Source organism: Manis javanica, chromosome 13 (assembly GCF_040802235.1).
Source record: "Manis javanica isolate MJ-LG chromosome 13, MJ_LKY, whole genome shotgun sequence".
Classification (NCBI taxonomy): Eukaryota; Metazoa; Chordata; class Mammalia; order Pholidota; family Manidae; genus Manis; species Manis javanica.
Genome location: NC_133168.1, coordinates 83,675,504 through 83,702,066, shown reverse-complemented (window position 1 = coordinate 83,702,066; position 26,563 = coordinate 83,675,504). Strand labels below are relative to the sequence as shown.

At 40.9% G+C, this 26,563-nt stretch overlaps 1 protein-coding gene across 2 annotated transcripts; it reads left to right on the top strand.

The window, feature by feature from the left end:
• The first annotated feature begins 8,743 nt into the window (after nucleotides 1-8,743).
• Nucleotides 8,744-22,487, top strand: LOC140845855 (uncharacterized). Of its 2 annotated transcripts, none has more exons than XM_073220993.1 (3): nucleotides 8,744-9,424; nucleotides 21,191-21,346; nucleotides 21,653-22,487. In XM_073220993.1, exons 1-2 carry the CDS (start codon nucleotides 8,829-8,831, stop codon nucleotides 21,231-21,233), a joined length of 639 nt encoding a protein of 212 aa, XP_073077094.1. In that variant the 5' UTR covers nucleotides 8,744-8,828; the 3' UTR covers nucleotides 21,234-21,346; nucleotides 21,653-22,487. The 2 variants fall into 2 exon arrangements, with proteins under 2 accessions (XP_073077094.1, XP_073077096.1); XM_073220995.1 differs by having other exon boundaries at nucleotides 21,191-21,353; nucleotides 21,653-22,472.
• Nucleotides 22,488-26,563: the final 4,076 nt, after the last annotated feature.

Below are 26,563 nucleotides of genomic sequence, written 5' to 3'. Positions count from 1 at the left end.
AAGGTCAGCAGAAGGAGGGACATAATAAAGATCAGAGAAGAAATAAATAAAATTGAGAAGAATAAAACAATAGCAAAAATCACTGAAACCAAGAGCTGGTTCTTCAAGAAAGAAAACAAAATAGATAAGGTTCCAGCCAGACTTATTTAGAGGAAAAGAGAGCCAACACAAATCAACAGATTCAGAAACGATAAAGGAAAAATCATGATGGACCGCACAGAAATACAAAGAATTATTAGAGAGTACTATTAAAACCTATATGCTAACAAGCTGGGAAACCTAGGAGAAATGGACAACTTCCTAGAAAAATACAACCTTCCAAGACTGACAGAGAAAGAAACAGAAAATCTAAACAGACCAATTACCAGCAATGAAATTGAATCGGTAATCAAAAAACTACCCAAGAACAAAAGCCACAGGCCAGATGGATTTACTTCGGAATTTTATCAGACATACAGAAAAGACATAACACCCATTCTCCTTAAAGTTTTCCAAAAAATAGAAGAGGAGAGAGTACTCCCAATCTCATTCTATGAAGCCAACATCACCCTAATACCAAAACCAGGCAGGGACCCCACCAAAAAAGAAAACTACAGACCAATATCCCTGATGAACGTAGATGCAAAAATACTCAACAAAATATTAGCAAACTGAATTCAGAAATACACCAAAAGGATCATACACCATGACCAAGTGGGATTCATCCCAGGGATGCAAGGATGGTACAATTGAAAATCCATCAACATCAACCACCACATCAACAAAAAGAAAGACAGAAACCACATGATCATCTCCAGAGATGCTGAAAAAGCAATCAATTAAATTCAACATCCATTTATGATAAAAACTCTCAACAAAATGCATATAGAGGGCAAGTACCTCAACATAATAAAGGCCATATATGAAAACCCACAGCCAACATCATACTGAACAGCGAGAAGCTGAAAGCTTTTCCTCTGTGATAGGGAACAAGACAGGGATGCCCACTATCCCCACTGTTATTCAACATAGTACTGGAGGTCCTAGCCACGGCAATCAGACAAAACAAAGAAATACAAGGAATCCAGATTGGTAAAGAAGAAGTCAAACTGTCACTATTTGCAGATGACATGATATTGTACATAAAAAACCCTAACGACTCCACTCCAAAACTACTGGAGCTAATATTGGAATTCAGCAAAGTTGCAGGATACAAAATTAACACACAGAAATCTCTGGCGTTCTTATGCACTAAAAATAAACTAATAGAAAAAGAAATCAGGAAGACAATTCCATTCACAATAGCATCAAAAAGAATGAAATATCTAGGAATAAACCTAACCAAGGAAGTGAAAGGTCTATACCCTGAAAACTACAAGACACTCTTAAGATAAATTAAAGAGGTCACTAACAAATGGAAACTCATCCCATGCTCCTGGTTAGGAAGAATTAATATCATCAAAATGGCCATCCTTCCCAAAGCAATATACAGATTCGATGCAATCCCTATCAAACTACCAACAACATTCTTCAATGACTTGGAACAAATAGTTCAAAAATTCATATGGAAACACCAAAGACCCGAAATAGCTAACGCAACCCTGAGAAGAAAGAATAAAGTGGGGGGAATGTCACTCCCCAACTTCAAGCTCTACTACAAAGCCACAGTAATCAGGACAATTTGGTAGTGGCACAAGAACAGAACCACAGACCAATGGAACAGAATAGAGAGTCCAAACATTAACCCAAACATATATGGTCAACTAATATTCGATGAAGGGGCAATGGACATACAATGGGGAAATGACAGACTCTTCAACAGATGGTGCTGGCAAAACTGGACAGCTACATGTAAGAGAGTGAAACTGTATCACTGTCTAACCCCATACACAAAAGTAAATTTGAAATGGATCAAAGACTTGAATGTAAGTCATGAAACCATAAAACTCTTAGAAAAGAACATAGGCAAAAATCTCTTAGACATAAACATGAGTGACCTCTTCTTGTACATATCTCCCCTGGCAAGGGAAACAAAAGCAAAAATGAACAAGTGGGACTATATCAAGCTGAAAAGCTTCTGTACAACAAAGGACACCATCAATAGAACAAAAAGGTATCCTACAGTATGGGAAAATATATTCATAAATGACAGATCTGATAAAGGGTTGACATCCAAAATATATAGAGCTCACACACCTCAACAAACAAAAAGCAATCCAATTAAAAAATGGGCAGAGGAGCTGAATAGACAGTTCTCTAAAGAAAAAATTCAGATGGCCAACAGACACATGAAAAGATGCTCCACATCACTTGTCATCAGAGAAATGCAAATTAAAACCACAATGAGATATAATCTCACACCACTAAGGATAGCCACCATCCAAAAGACAAACAATGACAAATGTTGGCGAGGTTGTGGAGAAAGGGGAACCCTTCTACACTGCTGGTGGGAATGTAAATTAGTTCAACCATTGTGGAAAGCAGTATGGAGATTCCTCAAAATGCTCAAAATAGTAATACCATTTGACCCAGGAATTCCACTTCTAGGAATTTACCCTAAGAATGCAGCACTCCAGTTTGAAAAAGAAAGACTCACCCTTATGTTTATCACTGCACTATTTACAATAGCCAAGATATGGAAGCAACCTAAATGTCCATCAGTAGATGAATGGATAAAGAAGATGTGGTACATATACACAATGGAATATTATTCAGCCATAAGAAAAAACAAATCCTACCATTCGCAACAACATGGATGGAGCTAGAGGGTATTATGTTCAGTGAAATAAGCCAGTTGGTGAAAGACAAGTACCAAATGATTTCACTCACATGTGGAGTATAAGAACAAAAGAAAACTGAAGGAACAAAACAGCAGCAGACTCACAGAACCCAAGAATGGACTAACAGTTACCAAAGTGAAAGTGACTGGGGAGGACGGGTGGGAAGGGAGGGATAAGGGCGGGAAAAAAGAAAGGAGGCATTACAGTTAGCATGTATAGTATGGGGGGGCACGGGGAGGGCTGTGCAACACAGAGAAGACAAGTAGTGATTTTACAGTATCATACTATGTTTATGGACAGTGACTGTGAATGGGTATGTGGTGGGGATTTGGTGAAGGGGGGAGCCTAGTAAACATAATGTCCTTCATGTAACTATAGATTAATGATACCAAAATAAAACTAATAAAAAAAGAATTACTTAGATCAACAAATATTTTTCATTCTTAGTCACTTAAATTTCCTTATCAGCCATATCAGTGATTTGCACTGAGGTTTTTAATGTACAAATATTACCTTTTAAATTACAGTTACTTCAGCTATAAATTCCCACTTGCCCATGCTGTATCTGAAGTTAAGTCCAGTCTCTCTCTCCCATTGCAGCGGTCGCTATATGTATGGTGATAGTCCTGAAAGAAGTTGGACTTAATCAACTTCAGCAAAAATCATGAATAATTTTTTAACAGTGACTTGTTCCAAGACAGGTAAATATTTACTTAGCACTAAACACATTTGAGCTTTTACTTTCTGTTTTTGAGCTGGGAATCACTTTTGATGTCAAACACATTCCAACCATAAGCAGGGAATATTTTGAGAGCCGATAAATGTGTGCTTCCAAAATATTTAACCTTAGCATTGCAATAATTTTTTGTCCTTCCTACAGTGATCAGCACCACCATAAGAGGTAAAAAGTAATAAAATATAATAGAAGGGTGTTAATAATTTGTGTTTTTCTCTATGAAAGCTAATATGTAAAAGTAGGTGAGTAATACATATTTTTAAAAATATTCTGCATTTGTTAAAGATAGTAAGGCAAAGTTTATTCAAAGGACTCTTGCATGGGGTTTTGCAGTATGGAAGAGGGAATAGGCTCAATTTCAAAAAAAAAGGAAAAGTGGAGATTTATAGACAAGGAGCAGAATGGGGTCAGTAGATAGGAAATTACAAAGAGGAAGCATAAGAGGTAAGAGAGGATTCTGCCTACATTAACCTACCAAGATCCTTGCTGAAGGCAGGACAGGTGATCAGGTATCACCTGGGGGAGTGTTGGCAGAAGATTAATCTGATCAATATTAAGGTTGAGGATTCTTGCTGAAAGGCTAAGCTAGATTCTTGCTACACCTGCTCATGCAGGCCGCAGGAGGGACACTGAAGCCGGGGGTCTGGAGAGCTTGGGGGAGTGGACTAGAGTTTGGCCAAGGAGAGTTTTGTCAGTACGTGGAACAAATATTTCATCTTTGAAAAGAAAAAAAATGTATATTTTCATTTAAGATAATTTAGTTTCCAGGAATGTACTCATGTATGAAGGCTTTTGAGCAGCTTTTTCTGCAACACAATTAATACTATTTTAGAACAGAATTTCTTTTGGGGGGATGGTTATGCAGGACATGGCCTCCAGGTGTCACTACACAGAACTGGGCTCTGGACCAACAACATCCCCCGTCTGGAGGCTGCTTACTGAAATACTACATCTGAAATCCTGCTCCAGACCTCCTGAATCAGAGCCCCACATTTTAAAAAGATTCCTACATACATCTAAGTTTAAAAAAAAAAAACACTTTAAGCCACATAATGTTGTCCCTTTACTCTCTTACTTGGGTTATTCCATGTTCTTTTTGATGTAGCCTTGCTCTCAGTCTGATTTAAAAAAAGGAAAAAAAGGCAATTTTTTTCTTTTTTGTGTGTGTGTGCTATCAGCTGCTCTGTTTTCTATGTGGAAATTTGGGGATATCAGGAAATTACATCACCACCACATATGTCATCTTCACCTTCTAATGTACTTTCACAAACATTAAACTTTATTTTCATTGTGGATGTTGCAAATCCCTGGACCCAAAAAGCTTATTATCACCCTTTTATATATGGCTTTAGCAATAAAGTTTAAAGAGCTCAAGAAGAAAATGCTTTAAAAGAAATTATAGTTGATAACATCATAAATTTGGAAAAGAGCATAAACTTAATTTTACATTAATCCACTATTCTGATAGAGAACAAATTCATAGTTATAGGTGGAACTAAGTTTGAAATTGCATCAATTTGAGCCTGAAGAGTTGTAACAAAAAAACTTTCCTTCCGGATAGTCTTAGCAATAGAAATACATGTAATAATACATAAAGATTGAGCTAAAGTTTACTTGTCTAGCATGAAAAATGCGAATTTTTACAAGTGAGTGGTATAATCATGCTTTGAAAGAATGATTTGGCCAATTACAGGAAAAGGGTTACACTATTTTACTCTTTACTTCTGTCTTTATATTTAATTCTTGATCATTCTTTGTTTAATTTTACCATAGACAGTTAGAACAAAATTTTCACTCTTCTATAATGTAGCTTTTTACTAAATTTACATTATTTTAAAAATAAAATAATTGCTTCTTTTTATTAATAAACACCTATTATTAGATTAATAGTAATGTATATTTATGATGATGACAAGAATATTCTCTCTAGAATCCTTATTATTGTTGATGCCCCCTAAGAGAAAAGGGGCTATATCATCAACTATAGAATAAATTGCAACATTCACACTATATATACATGAGTTTTCAGTTTGAATTTTATGCTCCTTTTCTTGGTTAGACCATTTCGTATTTGCTTTTATTGAATGTTTTTTTTATTGGAAATGAGTACTCTGAAACTTAAAAGGCTATAAATGTGTGTGTCATTTCCTGGACTTTAAAGCTAAAATAAATAAATGGGTGTTTGTAAAGATTGAATATGGTGTAAAAATGTATGCATTTGAGATATAGGTAAAATTGACTATTATATAGATAAGATAAAGGGAAGAAATTAAAATTTTAGAGTGTGCATTTAAATTAATGCCTGAAATTACTTAATTTCAGTCCTAAATGTTGTGCATTCCCACACAGGTCTGTACCCAAAAATCTCTGTATGTAAAATTCTGCTGTATCAAATGCATATTTCTGACCCATAGGTCTGAAGTATGCTCCCTAGAAAATTGGTCCATGACACCTCACAGAAAGGATGTTACAAGCAGATAAAAGTATATTATAACAAATAGTAAAAGTAAGACATTTTGATTAATTTAGATTGTTAGCAATCAATCCAATGACTTTTTAAAAAGGAATACTATGAACTTCTTTAGAAATAAAGCTTTCATAAAAACATTATACCATTTATAAGGAAATTTAAAATGTAATTATCTTTTCTATTGACAAATAATTTTAAAATTTTTATTATCTTAAGTTCCAAGATTTATCAGTGATTAGTTTGCTTGAGTAACTAATGCTTTTTTCTCTATATAGCAGATCCTTGAAGTAACTATTTGCTTAAGAAAAAAACTTCATATATGTTCCATTTAGGTTTGACCATAGCAAAAGGGTAAGTTATAAAATAATACAAAAGCTTGTTTTCTGGATAATTTCTAAGAGAAGTGTAGCCTTTACAATATATTCCTTGCTCTGACTCTCATTATGTTGTACTGTTTATGAAAAAAAGAAAAAAATATGCTCAGCATATATTCTTCAGATACCCGTATGCTTACAGTTACACCAATTAATCCCAGAAAGAAGCAATCACTCAATTGTTCTGATTCTTTAATATATGTGCCATTACTCTTGGGCTAATAAGGAAGGTTGTAGAACTTCTTCAATATGTTATCAAGAATAGTATCATCCTTATCTTTTTAATGAGATGGCAAATACCTAGGATTTCACTGTGTTTGATTTTTTTTAAATGGTATTATTAGTATGAATACAAATTTTCTTCCCAAATGAACAAACTCTGTATAATACATGCCAATAATGTAAGTCTGATTTAAAATTTAAACAACAAAGTACAAAGTTTAGAGAAATACATTGTTTGAAAGGATTTATATTGATTGTGTAAACTGATGTAGAACTACCTTATGTATTTATGAGAATGTTTTGACTTATTTCTAATGATCATTTTTAAACCGAGTCAAATCAGCAAGTGTGGATTTAAAGAAAATGAGCATTTCATATAGAACTTAATAACTTATGCCCCATGATACTAATATTTCTTGTAATAGAAAGCATGTTTTGAAATTTCACAAATTTATGAAAATATATTTTTAAATGAATGTATAAAGACATAAAGAATTGAAATTGTACAGATCTGTAGAACATTAACATTTGAGAAGGTTCATGTCTTAGTTTCAATCATTTTAATGAACTGCTGATTGAATAATGATATCCAAGTACTTTGTGCTTAGTATAATCATTTTCTTTCCTAAATTTCCTGACTTTCACATCATGAAAATACATCTTTTCCTCCGAAGCATGACACAGACCTGCTGTGGACTGAGGAAAGAGTAAAATCATCCCACACGTAACATGAGAGTTTCTCCATTAAATATCACATGGGGAAGAGGGATGGAAGGGTGGTCAAAGTGGGTGAAGGGGGTAAAGAGGTGCAGGCTTCCAGTTATAAAATAAACTAGCCATGTGGATGACAGTACAGCATCGGAAATATAGTAAAAATTATTGCGGAATATTTGTATGATATTATCTACAGATAGTGTCTACATTTTTCATGGTATTAGCAAAGTATATAATTATCAAAATACTATGCTGGACACTGGGACCAATATAATATTGTACATTAATTATATTTCAATCAAATAAAGTTAAAGGGCACTAACCCTCAGGTAGATATTCAAGAGTTTAATAGTTTTTTGAAATATATAGAAACTGTACAATTAAAGAAAAATCTTTGCCAACCAAAATGAGTTCTGTGGCTTTTGAAAGACAGACAGATGGACAGAAGGAAGGCAGAAAGGAAAGAAAGAAAAGAAAGATATAATGAAGTGTTGCATTAAAGAAAGCTGATAGAAAATAATTTCATTCCATTTGTAGAAATATATCATTATATATAATCCGTATTATTTATACTATGCATTTTATCTGAGAAATACACCATTATCAATTGCTGATAGACAAAATAAATGTGGAGCTGGAATCATTGAAAATGTTTATATTTTATCTAATCATCTTCCTGTTTCTCTGTCATCCGTATCTGATATTGAAAAATTAGATGATTTTCAATGTAGCAGAAACATCCATAGAAGTATTGATTTTAGACTTTCAGTTAGGTTGTTTTATTAATAGTTTTGAACACTTTAATTATAATTTTTAGAATACATACAAATGTAATTTAAAAATTAAAGGAATTATCACCAATAGCTTCAATTATCAATAACACATTAAAATGTTTGTTTTAAGGGAAATGGGAATTGAATATCATGTACTATATTTGTTTCTAATTTTGTTTGCATTTAGACTCTGTCAAACATTTTATTCTTCCTTTATTCATTAAAAAATTCTATTGAAATATCAATGAGATACAATAGTATGTTGGCTTCAGATGAATAAAAAAGTGATTCAACAATTGTATAATTACTGAGTAATCACCATGATGTTAGTTATTATATTTAAATAAAAAATATATTTATTTTTAGCTCTATTTCTTATGCTGTACCTCCATCCCTGTGACTAAATTATTTAATAAATTGAAGTTTGTAACTCTATCCTATACACCTAATTTTTGTCCCATCTCAGTGGTAACCACCAGTCTGTTCCCTGTGTTTATGAGTCTGTTTCTATTTTGCAGGATATGTAAATTTATCAAACTATATTAATTCTGGAAAATATCTATTAAAATTCATTGTTAAATGATTATGATTCAGTTATAAAAGCATTTCTGTATTTACTCTCAACAAATAAAATGTTTCTAAGGAGACATACAATTCATTCTTCTACACACACAATAAAAGTAGTTAATTATTCCTTTATTACATGTCTGCTAGTTGCTATCAGTTATTAACGATTTATCGTGTATTTGTTTTTTATTGTTTGTTATCGTGTACATACAAATGAAATCAGGGAGTGGAAGGGTTGCTGAGAATAGGTGCCAGGCTTCCGGCGGCGGAGTGTTGACGCTCGCGGCCGTGGCGGGGCTTCGGGCCAGAGCGGAGGCCGGGGCGGGAGACAGTGCTGCCGAAGGGGCGGGGCTTCGGGCCGTGGGGAGGGGCGGGGCCGGGAGACGGCGGGGCGGACGGACGGTAGGCGCTGCAGCCGAGGGGGCAGGGCCTCGGGCCGGTGGGGAGGAAGGAGCGGGAGATGGCGACACGGCCGGACGGTCGGTGCTGCTGCTGAGGCGCCGATGGCGGTGGTGTCGATGGGGAGGCCGGGCCGGGAGAAGGAGGGGCGCCGGACGGTGGACGCTGCTGCCGAGGGGGCGGGGCTTCGGGCCGGTGAGGAGGGGCGGGAGGAGGGGCGCCGGACGGTGGACGCTGCTGCCGAGGGGGCGGGGCTTCGGGCCGGTGAGGAGGGGCGGGAGAAGGCGACGCGGCCGGTTGGCGGTGCTGCCGGGTCAGCGGTGCTGCCGAGGCGCCGATGGCGGAGGGGCCGACAGGGAGGCCGGGGAGAGAGAAGGCGGAGCGGCCGGACTGTTGGCGGTGCTGACGAGGTGATGACAGCAGAGCGGCCAGTGCGGGGGCCGGGTGCTGGAGACGGCGGGGCGGCCAGACGGTCGGCGGTGCTGCAGAGGGGGAGGGGCTTCCGGCCGGTGGGGAGTCCCACGGCCGGTGGTACTGCTGAAGGGGCGGGGTTTCGGGCCGGAGCGGAGGCTGGGGCGGGAGACGGCGGGGTGGCTGGAGGGTCGGCGGTGCTGCAGAGGGGGCTGTTCTTCGGAGTGGTGGGGGGAGGCCGGGCGCGGGATAGGGCAAGGCGGCCGGGCGGTCGGTGGTGCAGCCGAGGCGGCGACGTCAGAGGGGCCGACGGGGAGGCCGGGGCGGGAGACAGCGAGGCGTCCGGACGGTCAGCGATGCTGCCGAGGTGGCGGTCCTGCCAAGGGGGCAGTCCTACCAAAGGGGTGGTGCCCCTGGCGGTGAGGAGGCCGGGTGCTGGAGACAGCGGGGTGGACGGAGGGTCGGCGGTGGTGACAAGGCGGTGACGGCGTAGGGGCTGGTGGGGAGGGTGGGGGCGGGAGACGGCGAGGTGGCCAGACGGCATTTCTAGAAAATAGTTAACACCATATGATATGGCAAACATTCTTATTAGTATTTTCCAAAAGAACTGAAAACTCATGACACACATAGTTACACAGCTTTGATCACTAGTGTCAAACTTGAAAAAAACCAAGATGTCTTTTGGAAGGTGGGAGGCCGTGCATGTCTGTGGTTAGTTTGTGGGAAATCTGTCCTCAATTTTTCTGTGAACCTAAAATGGATCTAAAAATATTAAAATAAATATAAGTAAATAAATAGATTTATGAAAAGAATGATAATAAAACTATGACACTAGAGCATGTAGTGGATGAAAATATTTGCAAATCATACTCTGACAAGACACTAGAGGATATAGTGGATGAAAATATTTATAAATCACCCTCTGACAATGATCATTTATTAAAAATATATAAAAGCACCCAGTATTCAAGAAGTATAAAATAAGTGACACAAAAAATGGACAGTCACCTTACTAACATGATAAATGAATGGTAAATAGCACATGAAGATGTTCAATATCAATATACATTATTGAAATGCACATTTTAGGTAACATGAGACCATGATTAAAATAAAATATATGGACAATGCCAAATGATGTGAGGATGTACATCTGGAATTCTTACCCATTGCTGGTGGTAATGTAAAATCTTGCAACTTATCTGAAAATGTTGACTAGTTTCTAATGTAGGTGAACATATACTCGTGACCCAGTAATCACACCCCTAGGTTTTTGAGAGAAATTGAAAATTGTTTGAATCAAAATCTGTATCTGACTATTTATAGTCGCTTTATTCAGAATCATGAAAATCAGGACAATCCAAATGACCTTCAGGGAGTATTGGATATTACCAACCTGTGATACACCCATCAAAAAGATTACTGTGTAGTATTAAAAATGTGCTACAGCTATGTGCAACAACTCGGGTGAAACCGAAAGAATTATGCTGAGTGAAACGAGCAGTCTCAAAAGTCACATACTGTTCGTCCTATGTATGTGAATTCTCCACATGGCAAAACTATTACGATGAAGAAATAGGTGCCAGGGACTAGGGATTGAGTGAGGGTGTGGCTATCAAGGAATACCAGAGAAACTGGGTGAAACCATTATGTTTTTGATTGTAGCAGTGGGTACAAGAATCTAAACAAGCGACAAAATTTATGAAACCATTACCAAAAAAGGATATTAATTTTTTAAGAGTAAATTAAATTAAGGTACATATTAAAAGAAGTGAGGAAAATTGCATAAGCTATGTCTCTATGCTCTTTTATGAATATTTACTTCAATAATGATTCTAACAATGAAAATTGTTGCTATATTTTGTTAATTACTATTATATTTTAAATAAGAATTATGACTTTTATGTTACATTCTTTGGGGTACAAATCTAGAGAAACAGGTACACCAACCAAGAGATGAATGTATAATCATAGTTAAGAAACTACTTCTGAACATTTAAATCATAGACTTGTAAAAGCTGTTGATATTACTGTTAGGGTCTAGGACTCTGGGGTTTCCCAGAGAACAAGACACACGGACACGGAGATGAAAATTTAAGCAGTCTTTATTCAGCCAGCAAGCTGGGGTCGACAGCACCTCTCCTGACACGCAGGCCGAGTCTGAGCTGCTGACTTCGAAGCAACTTTGGGTACTGATTATATAGGATCTTCACAGCAGTTACACTAAAGCCCACGCAGTTGTACAACTAATAGGTTTAAAACACACTCTATATTGTAACTAATGGGAAACATTGTAACCTTTTTAGGGAACGCGCTAGTTGTCTGCCCGCTTCAATTGTTATCTCTTGCTTACCCAAGCATGTCTATGTGACTTATCACGGGTTACATCCCCAGGCGTTCCCAGGCTGTTGCCTACTTCTAGTTATCTAACTTAGGTAGGCGCATTTCTCAGAAGCCTCGGGTAATTTACACAAGAAAAGACTGGGTGGCTCTCGCTCTAGGCAGTCAGGTTAAGTGTATTAGTTCTTTTTCCTGACTTGATGCCCTCTGCACTCTGTTACATTTCCCCCCTTTTCTTGATCAGACTAAGGAATCTTCTGCAGCAGTGTCTAGGGCCTGATATTTTTGGCGAAGGACCAGGAGTTGGACAGTGTCAAACTTCTCTTGCACAAACTTAAGCAGCCTGTTTATTATACACAGGCCAATGGGAAGCAAAAACAGCAGGATGACCAGTGGCCCTGCAACGGCCAAGAGGAGGGTAGCAAACAATGGCTTGTGCTTGAACCAAGACTCAAACCAGCCTTCGCTGCTGCTGCTTTCACATTCTTTACGCTGCCTGTCAAGATCTTTTTTTAGTTTGGCTAAGGAATCTCTGACTGCACTTGTCTTATCTACATAGAAACAGCATTCTTCTTTTAGGGCTGCGCATAGCCCACCTTCTTTTAAGAACAAGAGATCCAGGCCTCTTCGGTTCTGTAGGACCACCTCTGACAAGGAGGTGAGGGATTGCTCCAGGTCTGATATTGACTGTCGGAGTTGTTCTAGGTCCCTGTCGACTGCCAGCCTCAGGGCTGTGAGCCCTTTTTCCTGTGTCACGAGGGCTGCGACCCCAGTGCCTGCCCCTGCTATCTCTAGGGAGAAGAGGGTCCCAATGGTCAGGGCGGTAACAACTTCCCTCTTGCTCCGGTGGGGGCTCAGCCTTTCTTCCCAATAAGAAAGGAGAGATTCATGAGAATGATACATTAGGCGAGGTAGAATGGCCACCAGCACACAAAACTCACTGTTAGCATTGAACACAGAGGTGGATAGGACCGGAGTGAAGGCCTGTCTTTGAGCAGAGCCACTAGCCCGAGGAGGGTATAATCTACTTTCCCTGCTCTCACGTAGTGTTATTATAGGAGGAGCATAACTGGCTCTGGGTCATTGTGACTGTGCCTACACACGTACCAACGACTGAGACCTGAGCGTTTGTAAGTCCCCACGGTCTCTCTTCCCAGTAAGTGGGATGGGAGTTGTTGATAGTGTAGGAGCCATTTATCTCGATTGCCTCATAGAAGGGGGGTGAACCTGGGTAGCATAGCCAACAGGGATCAGTGAGGGAGGAAGTGGTGTGGTTAAGAGTCTCTGCTACAGCCTGCACCATTTCCCACATGGGATTATCTAACTCGGAGGGAGTGTGCTGGGCCCATAACTCAGAGGCTGATGGACTCAGTCCTCTCGTGGGCTCTGGAGCAAGCATTCTGGTCAGCATTTTCTCATCTTTTTTGCTTAGGCTGTTGTCTTGGATTGAAGGTTTCTGGGGATTTATAACTGGGTTGGGACCTACGGCGGTGGTGGGAGTTGACACGGTTAATTTAATGATAAGGGTCAAGCCGGCATGCCCCCACCCATATTTATAATACACTATTCTCCATGCTAGTCTGTTTATCTAGCGCGATACCTCAGTGTTTTTGCCCATCTCAGTGAATTGAACTCTTACCCAATCTTGGTCCGTTTTGTCACAAGCCTTGGTTTTGTAAAGGGTCATAGGCTGGTGATGAGGGATGCTCTTGTTGACATAAGTAAATTTGACAGAATCGATTTTTGTAACTGTCCATCTCCAATCTCTATCGTTCGAGGTTACACAGTCCCAGCTGGCACAAAAGAAGTCATGCCCCCCCCCCACAGTGCCTTCCTTTACCTGTTCCTGGGCAAGCATAAAACCCATGGGAGCGAGCCAAATTTGGAGGGATGGATCGGTAAATGGGGTTGATCTGCCGAAAGCAGAAATACAAGTCAGTCCACCAGGTTCCGATTGGCGCACTGTGTTGTGTGGAGTTGATGACTTCTCCATTGTCGCTATCAATCAGCATCCAGGTAAGGTTCCTTGGTTGATGGGGGTTGGTGCCTCTGATCCCCACAGATGTGGCTCCTGTGAAGATCTATACTAAGGAGCTTATTAGCAGGATCTCTTTCATCTTCGGCTGTAGTTTTAGGGGATTGGCAGGATACTGCTGCACCTTCTAGTCTTCTTTTCGGTTCCTTGGATCGTTATGAGGTAGGATCCGAACGTGGGTGTGGTACACTCATGAAGCGATACCATCAACCTTGAGAGCAGTGGGGGTGGTAAACAATACAACATAAGGTCCTTTCCACCTGGGCTCAAGAGTCTTCACTTGGTGTCTTTTGACCCATACTATATCTCCTGGGACTATGCCATGTTCCGGGCTCGGAATTTTCCCGCCCTCATAATATGCTCTGATCAGGGGCTAGATTTCTTGCTGCACTTTAGCAAGAGCTTGCAACACATTCAGATAGTCAGGGGATGGGTCCTCTGCACCAGGAAGCTGCACTCGCCGGGTTATGGGTGGAGGGGCCCCATACATTATCTTAAATGGAGTTAAACTATGTACATAGGGGGAGTTCCGAGCACGGAAGATGGCTAAGGGAAGGAGGGTCACTCAGTCCTGCCAGTCTCCAATACCAATTTAGAAAGGGTCTCCATCAGGGTCCGATTCATTCTTTCTACCTGCCCAGAGCTTTGTGGGTTATAAGCACAATGTAACTTCCAATCTACTCCCAAAGCTAGGGCTAGTCCTTGCAGGATTTTGCTAACGAAAGCTGGACCATTATCGGAACCTATTGCTTCAGGGATCCCATATCTGGGGATGATTTCTTCAATTAATCTTTTTGCTACTACTTGGCTAGTCTCATGCTTGGTTGGAAAGGCCTCTACCCACCCAGAGAAAGTATCTACTATAACTAGCAAATACTTGTATCCATACTTCCCTGGTTTTATTTCAGTGAAGTCTATTTCCCAATTCTTCCCTGGAGCCCTCTCCCTTTCCTGGGTACCTGCCGGGTTCAGCCCTCTTGGGGCTGGTCTTAGCATTGCACAGCTACTGCATTCTTTCATGATCTGACGAGCTGCCTCATTCTGGTGGGGAAACACCAACTGCGCGGACTGGAAAAGGCTGAGCAGCTTTTTCCAGCCTAGATGGGTGGACTTATGCAGATTAGCAAGCATGTACTGCCCCAATGCTTCTGGCAGGATCAACCTACCTTCTTGGTCCCTACTCCAATTTCCCTCTCTAAACACTTTCTCCGAGACTTGTTTCTTAATCCACTCAAGATCTTGGGGGGAATACTCAGGTTTGGGTGGCAAGGCGGGCAGTTCAGGTATGGGTATTTCTAGGGCTGCAAGTACAAGGGAGTCCGAGAGGGCTGCCCTCTTAGCTTTCGCATCAGCATGGCTGTTGCCGATGGCCTCAGGTGTCTTCTTTGATTGGTGGCCTGGTACATGTATAACTGCTACCGCTTTGGGTGTTTTGACAGCAGCTAGTAGTCTTTGGACTTCTTGCAGATTCTTCAGTCCTTTCCCTTCCGCGGGACAGAATCCTCTTTCTCAGTAGATGGCACCGTGGACATGGACAGTGCCAAAGGCATATCTGCTATCTGTGTAAATGTTGGCCCGCTTGCCTTCTGCTCTTTCCAGGGCCTCAGCGAGAGCAATAAGTTCCGCCTTCTATGCTGAGGTGCCAGGGGGCAGAGCTGCGCTCCAGACAACTTCTCCTTTGTGGGTTACTACTGCTGCCCCTGCTCTCCTGACCCCCTCCTGCACAAAGCTGCTCCCATCTGTATACTAATTTAGCTCACAGTTTGGTAACGGTGTGTCTTTCAGGTCTGCTTGCACCTGGATAATTTCGGAAAGGATGTCTCTACAGTCATGGATGGGGGTCGTCAGATCTGGGTCTGGCAGAAGGGTGGCAGGATTTAGGGTTACTGGGTCAGAGAAGGCGATTCGTGGAGAATCTAGTAGGAGCCCTTGGTAGTGGGTGAGCCTTGCCTTCATCATCCATTTTCTTGGAGGATGCTTGAGGATCCTCTCTACGGTATGTGGGGCTGTTACTCTCGGGTTCTGGCCAAAAGTCAGCTTGTCTGCCTCTTTTACTAGTAGAGTGATAGCTGCTAGGATATGCAGGCAAGGTGGCCACCTGGAGGCCACTGGGTCTAGCCGCTTGGACAAATAGGCCACAGGTCTTTTCCATGGGCCCAGCTGCTGAGCCAGGACTCTTTTAGCCACTCTCTTCTTTTCATCTATAAACAGGATAAAGGGTTTTTCTGGGTCTGGCAGAGATAGGGCGGGGGCCCGGAGGAGAGCATCTTTTAGTCTGTCAAAAGCCTCTTGTTGTTCTTGAGTCCATTGCCAGCCCGGCCCTTCTTTGGTCGCTTCATATAGTGGTCAGGCTATTTCTGCCTACCCTGGAATCTAGAGCCTGCAAAACCCGGCTGAGCCAAGAAATTCTCTCACTCCCCGGGGTGAGGAAGGGACGGGGATAGTCAGGATAGTTTGTTTCATGGCTTGCGTTAGACACCTGGCTCCATTAGACATTTTGTACTCCAAGTAGACTACTGACTTCTGACAGATGTGGGCTTTCTTGGCGCTGGCTCGATATCTCAGTTCGCCCAGTTCAGCCAGCAAGTTCCCCGTGGCTTCTTCACACTCTTCATGGGTTTCCGTGGCCAGCAACAGGTCATCCACATACTGCAGCAGTGTCACACAGGGGTGGCTCCTGCGAAAGGGCTCCAGGTCCTGGCTTAAGGCTTCATTGAATAAGGTGGGAGAGTTCTTGAAGCCCTGTGGTAGTCTAGTCCAGGTAAGCTGCCCTTTTCTTCCCCCCTCTGGCTCTTGCCACTCAAAGGCAAACAAAGGCTGACTAACTTCAGAGATTGGGATACTAAAGAAGGCATCTTTCAGGTCCAGAGTAGTATACCACACATGCGTGGGTGGCAGGTGGCTGAGTAGGATGTAAGGGTTGGGCACTTAAGGTAGGATGGATGTCTTCTACCCTCTCATTGACTTTCCGCAAGTCCTGCACTGGTCTGTAATCTCTACTGCCAGGCTTCCTCACTGGAAGCAGGGGCATATTCCATGCAGATTGGCAGGTTTTAAGGATTCCTGTCTCCAACAGTCTATGGATATGGGGTGCTATCCCTTTCTTAGCCTCTTCCGGCATTGGATATTGCTGGATCCGGATGGGTAGAGCCGCGGCTTTGAGTTGAACAACGACCGGGGATAGGTGCTTAGCGAGACCAATTCCTCTGATCTCGGCCCATGAGGAAGGGAACCTCTGTAACCAAGAGTCTATTTCTCTCCGGCCCCCCTTTCTTGATCCGCTTGAAACAGACGATGTTCATCGACCAGGGACAGAGTTAACACATGCACCAGTTGTAGGGGCTGCCCTTCTTTGTCCATGATTTTTATCTCTTCGGGTTCAAAATGAATGCGCGCCCCAACCTTGGTTAGTAAGTCTCTACTTATCAACTCTCTCAGGGCTCTCAGGTGTGGGGCTCTCAGGTACGACCAGAAATGAGTGAGAGACCTGATGCCTTCCTAGGTCCACTTTTCTGCTAGTGGTCCAGGCACATTTCTTGGACCCTGTCGCTTCCTGGACTATACTTGTGTGTCCTGGGTTCAGGGGACTGTGTGCCTGGTTAAGAACTGAATATTGTGCTCCAGTATCTACCATGAACCCAATGGGAGTCCCCTTCACGCATAGGGTTACCCAGGACTCGGGGAGGGGTGCCAAGCCCTGTCCCCATCAATCCTCCTCTCCTAGGTGCAGGGTCTTAACAGGGTTCTCTCTTCCTTGTTCCCTCCTTTGGGGGCACTCCCTCTTCCAATGTCCATATCTCTTACACAGGGCGCATTGATCTCAGTCGGGATTGGTGGGGTCCTGTTCCTCGAGGTGGCCTAGGGCCCTCCTTCACCCCGGCCAGGAATATCCTGGCCATCTCCTCCCTCTGCTTCTTGTTCTCCCTCTTCTGAAATTCTCTGTCTTCCTTCCTATTTTTCTCTTGCATTACCCATTTCTCTTTCCTCAGCCTTTCTTCTCTATCCTCCGGAGTTTCCCTAGCATTGAAGACCTTCTCTGCCTGCTGCAGCAGTTCCCTAATAGATATCTCTCCTAGGTCCTCCCACTTGTGGAGTTTTCTCTGGATATCGGGGGCTGCCTGGTTGATGAATGAGAGGACTACAGCTGACCTATGTTCCTCTGCTTCTGGGTTTATAGGGGTATACTGCCTGTAAGCGTCAAACAGCCTTTCCAGATATGCAGCTGGGCTTTCCATTTCCCTCTGAACAATAGTTTTTACCTTAGCCAGGTTAGTGGGCCATGTGGCGGCCGCCCGGAGACCAATCATCAGAGTTTGGCGGTAGACCCGGAGACACTCCCTACTTTCTGCAGTCCCGAAGTCCCAATCTGGGCGCGTAAGTGGGAACGCCTCGTCGATGATGGGCTGGAGGGTAGTAGGTCTTTTATTCTCTCTGAGGACATTTTTCCTGGCCTCATTGAGGATACGCTCTCGCTCTTCCATTGTGAAGAGAGTGCAGAGCAATTGCTGGCAGTCGTCCCATGTGGGATGATGGGTAAACATAATGGACTCCACTAGACCTATAAGACACTTGGGGTCCTCTGAGAAGGGAGGGTTCTGAGTCCTCCAATTATAGAGGTCACTAGATGAAAAGGGCCAGTATTGATATTGTTGAGTGATGCCTGTACCGATGGCGCGCACAGGCAGAACCGGCACTGCTCCTTCTGAGGTGGAGGAGGGAGCCTCCCCTTCTTGTTCCCTGACTCCCCGAGGCCTTAACTGCGTTCTTCCTGTTCTACCTGGCGCCCAGCGTGGGGCCAGGGCGGGGGAGTGTGGGGAAGCTCTTTTCGGCCTCCTGCCTCCCTCTGCTGAAGAGTCTGGGGAAGCTGCGGCCGCCTGGTTCCCACTGGGTTCCCCAGCCTTGTTTTCTGTCCTCCCGGTAGCTTCACCCCTCTCTTCCGCATACGGGGTGGCTGCTCAACTGGCAGAAGGGGGTAGAGAGGAGAATTTTCGGGGAGGACAGGTGGCGCACTCAGGTGCACAGGATTTCTGGCCCTGAGATCAGAGGGCTTTAATTTTTATTTAGTGGGTCAGTATGAGGTTTCCCCACCAAAAAGGGCCTCAGCCAGGACGGAGGATTCTCGGCTAGATTTTCCCAGACCAATATATAGGGGAGTTGGTCAGGGTGGCCCTCAGGGGTTGGTCGGGAGATAATGGTTTTGACTTTGCCGATAAGGTCCAGGGAAAGAGACCCCTGGGTCAGCCAGCCTACTCCAAAGGAAGGCCACTCGACTGAGCAAAAGGTGTCGAGCTTACCCTTCTTGATGCCAAGGCTCATATTTAAGGCCTGTTCCTTAACCTTCGGGAAATGGGAAAGGATCAGACTCTTAGGAGTTGCCTGAGTCTGACCCATAGTGAAAAAGAAGAAGAAAAAGAATATGAGGGAGACAAGGGCAAAGGATGAAGATGCCACTTCAAACAAGATGACTGTTGTATGTGCTTGTGAACGGGTGCCTGTCGTTGCACAGTTTTTCTTCTGCAGGGGACACGTATTTATCTGGGATTTGCAGCTGTGACCCCCTTATCCTGTCATGGGAGTCTTGTAGCGGCGGGCGCCCTAATGGCTCTTAATTGCCCGACCCATGCCCGCGGGGAATGATGTAGTGGCAGAAAGGAAGAACGGAGAGAGCAGGAGAACCTTAGAACAAGGAAATTTAAAATGAGAAGCGCAAGAAAAATATAAACCGAAACCAAAACACAATAAAACAATCAATGATAACACCAAGCACACACACCACATCTGATCGCACTCGTTCGGACCGGTCCTTCTTTCACTCTGGTGCTCACCACTCTCACCACTTTCAGGATCCTCAAAAACTCTCATGATTCTCCCGAAAGGCGTCCACTCGGACTGCCGCAGGGTGATGAGCTTGATCTTTTCCTCCTTGGGCACCAGGTTCCTGCCGATCGGACTTGCTTTCCTAAGGTTGAGTCACTCAGACCCTAGGGACAGGATTAGTCACCTGGACTTCACCCAGGGTCACTAACCCGGGGGCCGGGACTACCAACCCGGACTCTCTCACTCGGGGTGACTAACTCGAGACCATACACGGGATGGCGACTCCCGCTTTATAATGGATTTATGCAGACACGAGGGGGTGACCCTCGAATTACACTGCCCCGTCTGGACAATTAGACCTTGCCTCCAGCCGTCCTTTGTTCTCAGGGAAGCTGCACGGATCCCGGACGAGCCCCCAAATGTTAGGGTCTTGGACTCCAGGGTTTCCCAGAGAACAAGACACATGGACATGGAGATGAAAATTTAAGCAAAGTCTTTATTCAGCCAGCAAGCTGGGGTCAACAGCACCTCCCCTGAAACGCAGGTCGAGTCTGAGCTGCTGACTTCGAAGCAACTTTGGGTACTGATTATATAGGATCTTCACAGCAGTTACACTAAAGCCTGTGCAGTTCTACAACTAATAGGTTTAAAACACACTCTATATTGTAACTAATGGTAAACATTGTAACCTTTTTGGGGAACGTGCCAGTTGCCTGCCCGCTTCAATTGTTATCTCTTGCTTACCCAAGCATGTCTATGTGACTTTTCATGGGTTACATCCCCAGGCGTTCCCAGGCTGTTGCCCACTTCTAGTTATCTAACTTAGGGTAGGCGCATTTCTCAGAAGCCTCGGGTAATTTACACAAGAAAAGACTGGGTGGCTCTCGCTCTAGGCAGTCAGGTTAAGTGTCATTAGTTCTTTTTCCTGACTTGATGCTCTCTGCACTCTGTTACAATTACAATATAGAAATATTATTACAACTAGGAATGTAGTGGTCAGTTTTGTACCTTGTTTGTAATTATGACATGGAATATATCAAATTTACCATATTGCTTGAACTTAAACTTTTTCTAAGATTGATCCATTTAAGCACAAAGAACACTAGAAATTGTAATCCTTAGTCTGAAAGACGTTCTTGTTGATGATGTTTGCATAGGGATTTTTATCTCTCTAACCTTATAGTCATTGTTAAAAAGAGAATAAGTATTAGTGGCAGTTCATACTTTATGAAAATACCAAATGAAAAGTCAGACCAAAGGACATTATATGTTATGTAAGCCTGATAGTTGCACTGATACTTCCACCAGGGTATCGATATACATAATTTAAGGGTGTATATAATAGATATATTTAACTATAAGAACTTGGGGTATACATGGTCCTTGACACTGCTGGTTGCTTTCAAAGATCTGTCTCAAACATAAACAATATGTTTAGGAATCCCTGCCATCTGATGGTGCCCAGATAACCCAACCCCTTGAAATACAGTGCATTTGGATGTTTTTAGAACTGCTTTCACAAAATATCTTTCCAAGAGGCTGATGGTAGCTCACATGCACTTACCCTCCCCAGGTGCCTGAACCCTGATGCAGTGACTGGGGCTGCAGTACACTGAGGCTAAATGTCTGGAGCTACAGCTGATGGGTACATGAATGGATGGAGACGTCATGCTTGCTTTGATTCCTGAGAGTGATATTCATGTGCTTAGAATGCTGAAGAGAACCCCAGGTGCATGGTAATGTTTTATGATGGCATTTCACCCTTTCTTTAATGTGGAAAAATATACCTTTAATTTTGGTTAAGCAAGATTTTTTGATATATTTTGAATTGAATTTTGACTGATATAAAATATTACATTAGTTTCAAGTATACAACATAATGGTTTGACAATCATATACTGTAACTCGGGGGAAAAATCCCAGTGCAAAATACATTTGGAACTGAAATCAATCAGAGGGAGAAAAAAATTGGGAGAGTCCCATTTATTTCTTACAAGCAGTTCACTTCTGCTTCCCCTCGTCTCTTCTCACCCAGCTGCAGAAGAAGAAGCTCCCACCCATCCTCTCTGGTCCAGATAAGCCCTTACTTACCCCTGTAATTACCTATTGATATGGAGATGGACTACTCTCCACCCCTTGGAAACACCTATTGTATGGAGATGCACTAAAGCCAGGTGAGAGGTTGTGGAAATATTGCAGTTTTACCCGTATGTACATTAAGAAGTCCTCATTCAACTAGTGTAGTTAGTATCTCTCAACACATAAAGATGCTACAGACAACAACCCAGCCCACCTTGAGAGCAGAGCAGGTGGTACAAGTCCACACCCTAAGCCTTCAATTCCCCCAAATCCTCTACTGCCTATAAATCACCTAGACAACGCACCACCTGGGGCTCTCTTGTGCCCTCCTGGCTTGAGCCAGGAGCTCTTTCCTCTCACTTTATTTCTAAATAAAAGCTTGTACCTTGCTCTCCTACTTTGAGTGTTTGTGGCGCTCATTCTTTGGCTTCATGTGCATGTCCACACAGGTATGTACCCAAAAATCTCTGTATGTAAAATTCTGCTGTCAAATGAATAATCTGACCCATAGATCTGAAAGTATGTTTCCTAGAAAATTAGTCCATGAGACCTAACAGAAGGGAAAAATAGTATAAAGCAGATAGAGATATTAAATTTGTAATAAATAGATAAAAGAAATACACATTGATTACTTTAAATTATTGGCAATCAATCCACTGACTTAAACTGAAGAATATGAACTTCTTTAGAAATATAGCTTTAATAAAAACATTCTTTTTAAAGAAATTTAAAATGTAATTATCTTTTCTATTGACAAAGTAATTATAATTGTTATTATTGTATGATCCAAGATTTATCACTGATTATTTTTGCTTGATTAACTAATTCTTTTTTCTCTAAATAGCAGATCCTTGAAGTAACTATTTGCTAAAGAATAAAGCTTCATATATTTTCCATTTAGACTTGACAAAGGGTAAGTTATATAAATAATACAAAATCTTCTTTTCTGGATTATTTCCAAGAGACCCCATATATCCCTTGCTCTGATTCTCCTTATGTTGGACTGTTTATTTAAAAAAAATTAAAAGCAGCTGATTTCAACATGCATTCTTCATATACTCATATGCTTGCATTTACAGCAATTAATCTCACAAAGAAAGGTGAGTGATTGCTCTTCACAAGAATCTCTCTGATTCTTTAATATATGTGCTATCAATCTCTTGGGTTAATAAGAGGGTTTATAGAACTTCAGTTGTCAAGAATATTATCACCCTAACTTCTAATGAGATGTAAACCCTAATATTTCATCATTTTTTATTCAAAAGAAAAGTATTCTTAATATGAGTACAAGTTTTCTTCCCAAATGAACAAACTCTGCATATTATATGCCAAGATGATATATTTAATTTAAAATACAAACAAAGTACAAAATTTCAGGAAATATATTGTTTGAAATGATGCATATTGATAATATAACCTGATATAGAACTAGTTTATGTATTTGTGAGAATGTTTTGACTTATTTCTAAAAATCCCTGTAAAACCAAGAGTCAAATTAGTAAGTGGGGGTTCAATGGAAAGAACATTTCATATATGTTAATAGTTAATGTCTCAAGATACTAATTTTTCTTGTAATAGAAAGTATGTTTTAAACTTTTATAAATTTACTAACATTTTCAGAAAAATACTCTATAAAGATAAAGAGAACTGAAATTGTATAGATCTGTAGAACTTTGACATTTGAGGAGGTGGATGTTTTTGTTTCCATCATTTTAATTCACTCACTAAATACCTGCTGATTTACTGTAACTCGGGGGGAAAATCCCAGTGCAAAATACATTTGGAACTGAAATTAATCAGAGGGAGAAATAAAGTGGGAGAGACCCATTCATTTCTTACAAGCAGTTCACTTCTGCTTCCCCTTGTCTCTTCTCACCCAGCTGCAGAAGAAGAAGCTCCCACCCATCCTCTCTGGTCCAGATAAGCCCTTACTTACCCCTGTAATTACCTATTGATATGGAGATGGACTACTCTCCACCCCTTGGAAACACCTATTATATGGAGATGCAGTAAAGCCAGTAATTTGACTCTTGGTTTTACAGGGATTTTTAGAAATAAGTCAAAACATTCTCACAAATACATAAACTAGTTCTATATCAGGTTATATTATCAATATGCATCATTTCAAATAATATATTTCCTGAAATTTTGTACTTTGTTTGTATTTTAAATTAAATATATCATCTTGGCATATAATATGCAGAGTTTGTTCATTTGGGAAGAAAACTTGTACTCATATTAAGAATACTTTTCTTTTGATATTAAGCACTTTGTGGTTAGTATGGTCATTTTCTCCTAAATTTCATGGCTTTAACATCATGAAAATACATTTTATTTTCATCCCAAGCAAGACACATACATGCTGTGGATTGAGGAAAGAGTAAAATCATCCCGCAAGTAACATCAGAATTCTTATATATATACTGCATGGGGAAGAGGGATGGGAGGGCGGTCAAAGTGGGTGAAGCAGATGAAGAGGTGCAGGCTTCCAGTTACAAAAAATTATCCATAGGGATGAAATTCCAGCACAGGGAATATAGTCAATAATATTGTGGAATCTTTGTATGATATTATCTACAGATAGTATCTACATTTATCATGGTGAGCATTTAGCAAAGTATGTAATTGTCAGAGCACTATTGTGTACATTGACACCAATATAACATTGTACATTAACTATATTTCAACTAAATATATTTAATGGACAGTTACCCTCAGGTAGATTTTTCAGTAGTTTCTTAGTCTTAAGAAATATATCAGAAGTAGTAAAATGAAAAAAACGTTTGTCAACCAAAATGAGTTCTGTAGCTTCCAGAAGACAGAAAGAAGAAAGGAAGGGAAGAAAGAAAAGGATATAATGACATACAGCATTAAAAAAGTTGGTAGAAAATAATTTCATTCCATTTATAAAAATAAATTATTATACATAATTTGTATTACTTATACTATATATTTTATATGAAAAAATATATCATTAACAATTTCCAGTAGACAAAATAAATGGGGAGGTGGAATCATGGAAAATGATGTTTATATTTTATCATCTAATCATCTTCCTGTTAATCTGTCACCAACATCTGGTACTAAAAATTTATCTAGCTTTCAATGTAATAGAACCATCCATAGAAGTACTGATTGTTACACCTTCCATTAAGTGGTTTTTATAAATAGTCTTGAACATTATGATTATGAGGTCTTTTAAAATACATACAAATGCAATTTAAAAATTAAAAGAGTTGTTATGAACAAGAGCTTCAATCATCCATAAGCTTTGTGACCTCATAGTTCCTTGAATAATTAGACACATGTTGGAATATTTGTTTTAAGGAGATAGAGAACTGAATATGATGTGAATCTATTTTTCTTGTTTCTTTACTTTTACATACTATTGACCATTTTATTCTTCCTTTATTCCTTAAAACGTTTTTGTTGAAATATAGATGACTTAAAACATGATGTTCTTTTCAGATGAACAACAAAATGATCCATCAGTTGTTTAAGGTACCAAATCCTCACCATGATAAGTGTAGTTATTGTGTCACCATAAATATATTACAACATTATTAGCTCTATTGCCTGTGCTGTACTTCCATCCCTGTGACTAAATTATTTTATAAATTGAAGTTTATAACTCTTTATCCTATTTACTTATTTCATTTGTTATCCATGGTGACCAGTAGTGTGTTGTTCTCTGTTGAGGAACCTATTTTTGTTTTGTTTTGTTGAAACTATTTTATAAAAGATTTAAATTTATCAAAATATACTAATGCCTGAAAAATACCTGTTAAAATTCATAAATGATTAAAATTCTAGGTTATGGGGGCATTTCAATATTTATTCTTACCAAAATACACACTTTGTCTAAGTAGGAGACATGCCATTCATTCTTCTGTGCAGCAACAACAGAAAACGTTAATTAATCTTTTATTATATGCCTGCTAGTTGCTAGCAGTTATCAATTTTATATACAGTATACTTATTTACTATTGTTTGTGTGGGGTTTTTGTTGTACATATGAGTGAAATCGGGGTGGGAGAATGAGTGAGAAAAGTGAAGGGGATAAAGAGATACAAACTTCAAATTATAAAATGAATAAGTCAGAGGAATGGAGTTACAAAATAGAGAATATAACCAATTATACTGTAATATTATGGAGTGATAATAGGGGCATCTACACTTACTAAGGCAAGCATCTGGTAATGTGTGTAATGATTTAGTCACTGCATTGTGTATCTGAAACCAATATAATATTGCATAAGAAGTGTATTACAAAAGAATACATAGCTTCTGCCTTCAAGGTTCTTAGAATTGAAATAGTACATAGAATTGTATACAATGAAATAACAAATGTAATAGAAGGTAAATGCTCAAATGGGTGTGAAAAACACACAGGCAGCTATCGTGGAGTTGTGAAATCCCAAATACTAGTGAAGGGTCCACATGGTTTTTACTGAGAAAGTGATTTTTTTAAAATATCTCCTCAGGGTCTCAGAGGGCTGCCTCATTGTATGGCACTGAGGATGAGTATTCCCGGAAATGAAGTGAAAGCAACAGGGATTTTTAACTGTAGCTCTAATAGTTGGAGTCTCAAATTAAAATGTGGCTGACATATTCATCATCAAGTACACAACCATGATTTTCCAAATTTCTCGTCAGTAGTCCCCTTGGATTTTTACTCTAACCTGTGCTTGTTGCCTTCCTTCCCTCCTGAGAGACCCCATGGAGAGAAGGGATGGGTGGCTACAATCTCACCCCCGTGACTCACTTTATCCGCGTGGAGCCCTCTGACCTCCCCGAGGTGCACTGTCCTCCCTTTGTGGTCTTTGCCGTCACCTGCCAGGCCACCTTGGTGGGGAATGGGGCCATT

Excerpts from the sequence above, each read along its gene's own strand:
- LOC140845855 (XM_073220993.1), top strand. The coding sequence starts at position 8,829 with ATGAAATCAGGGAGTGGAAGGGTTGCTGAGAATAGGTGCCAGGCTTCC. Across the intron at positions 9,425-21,190 it reads CTGTTGGCGGTGCTGACGAG|GTGCCTGAACCCTGATGCAG; the intron begins GTGATGACAGCA and ends TACCCTCCCCAG.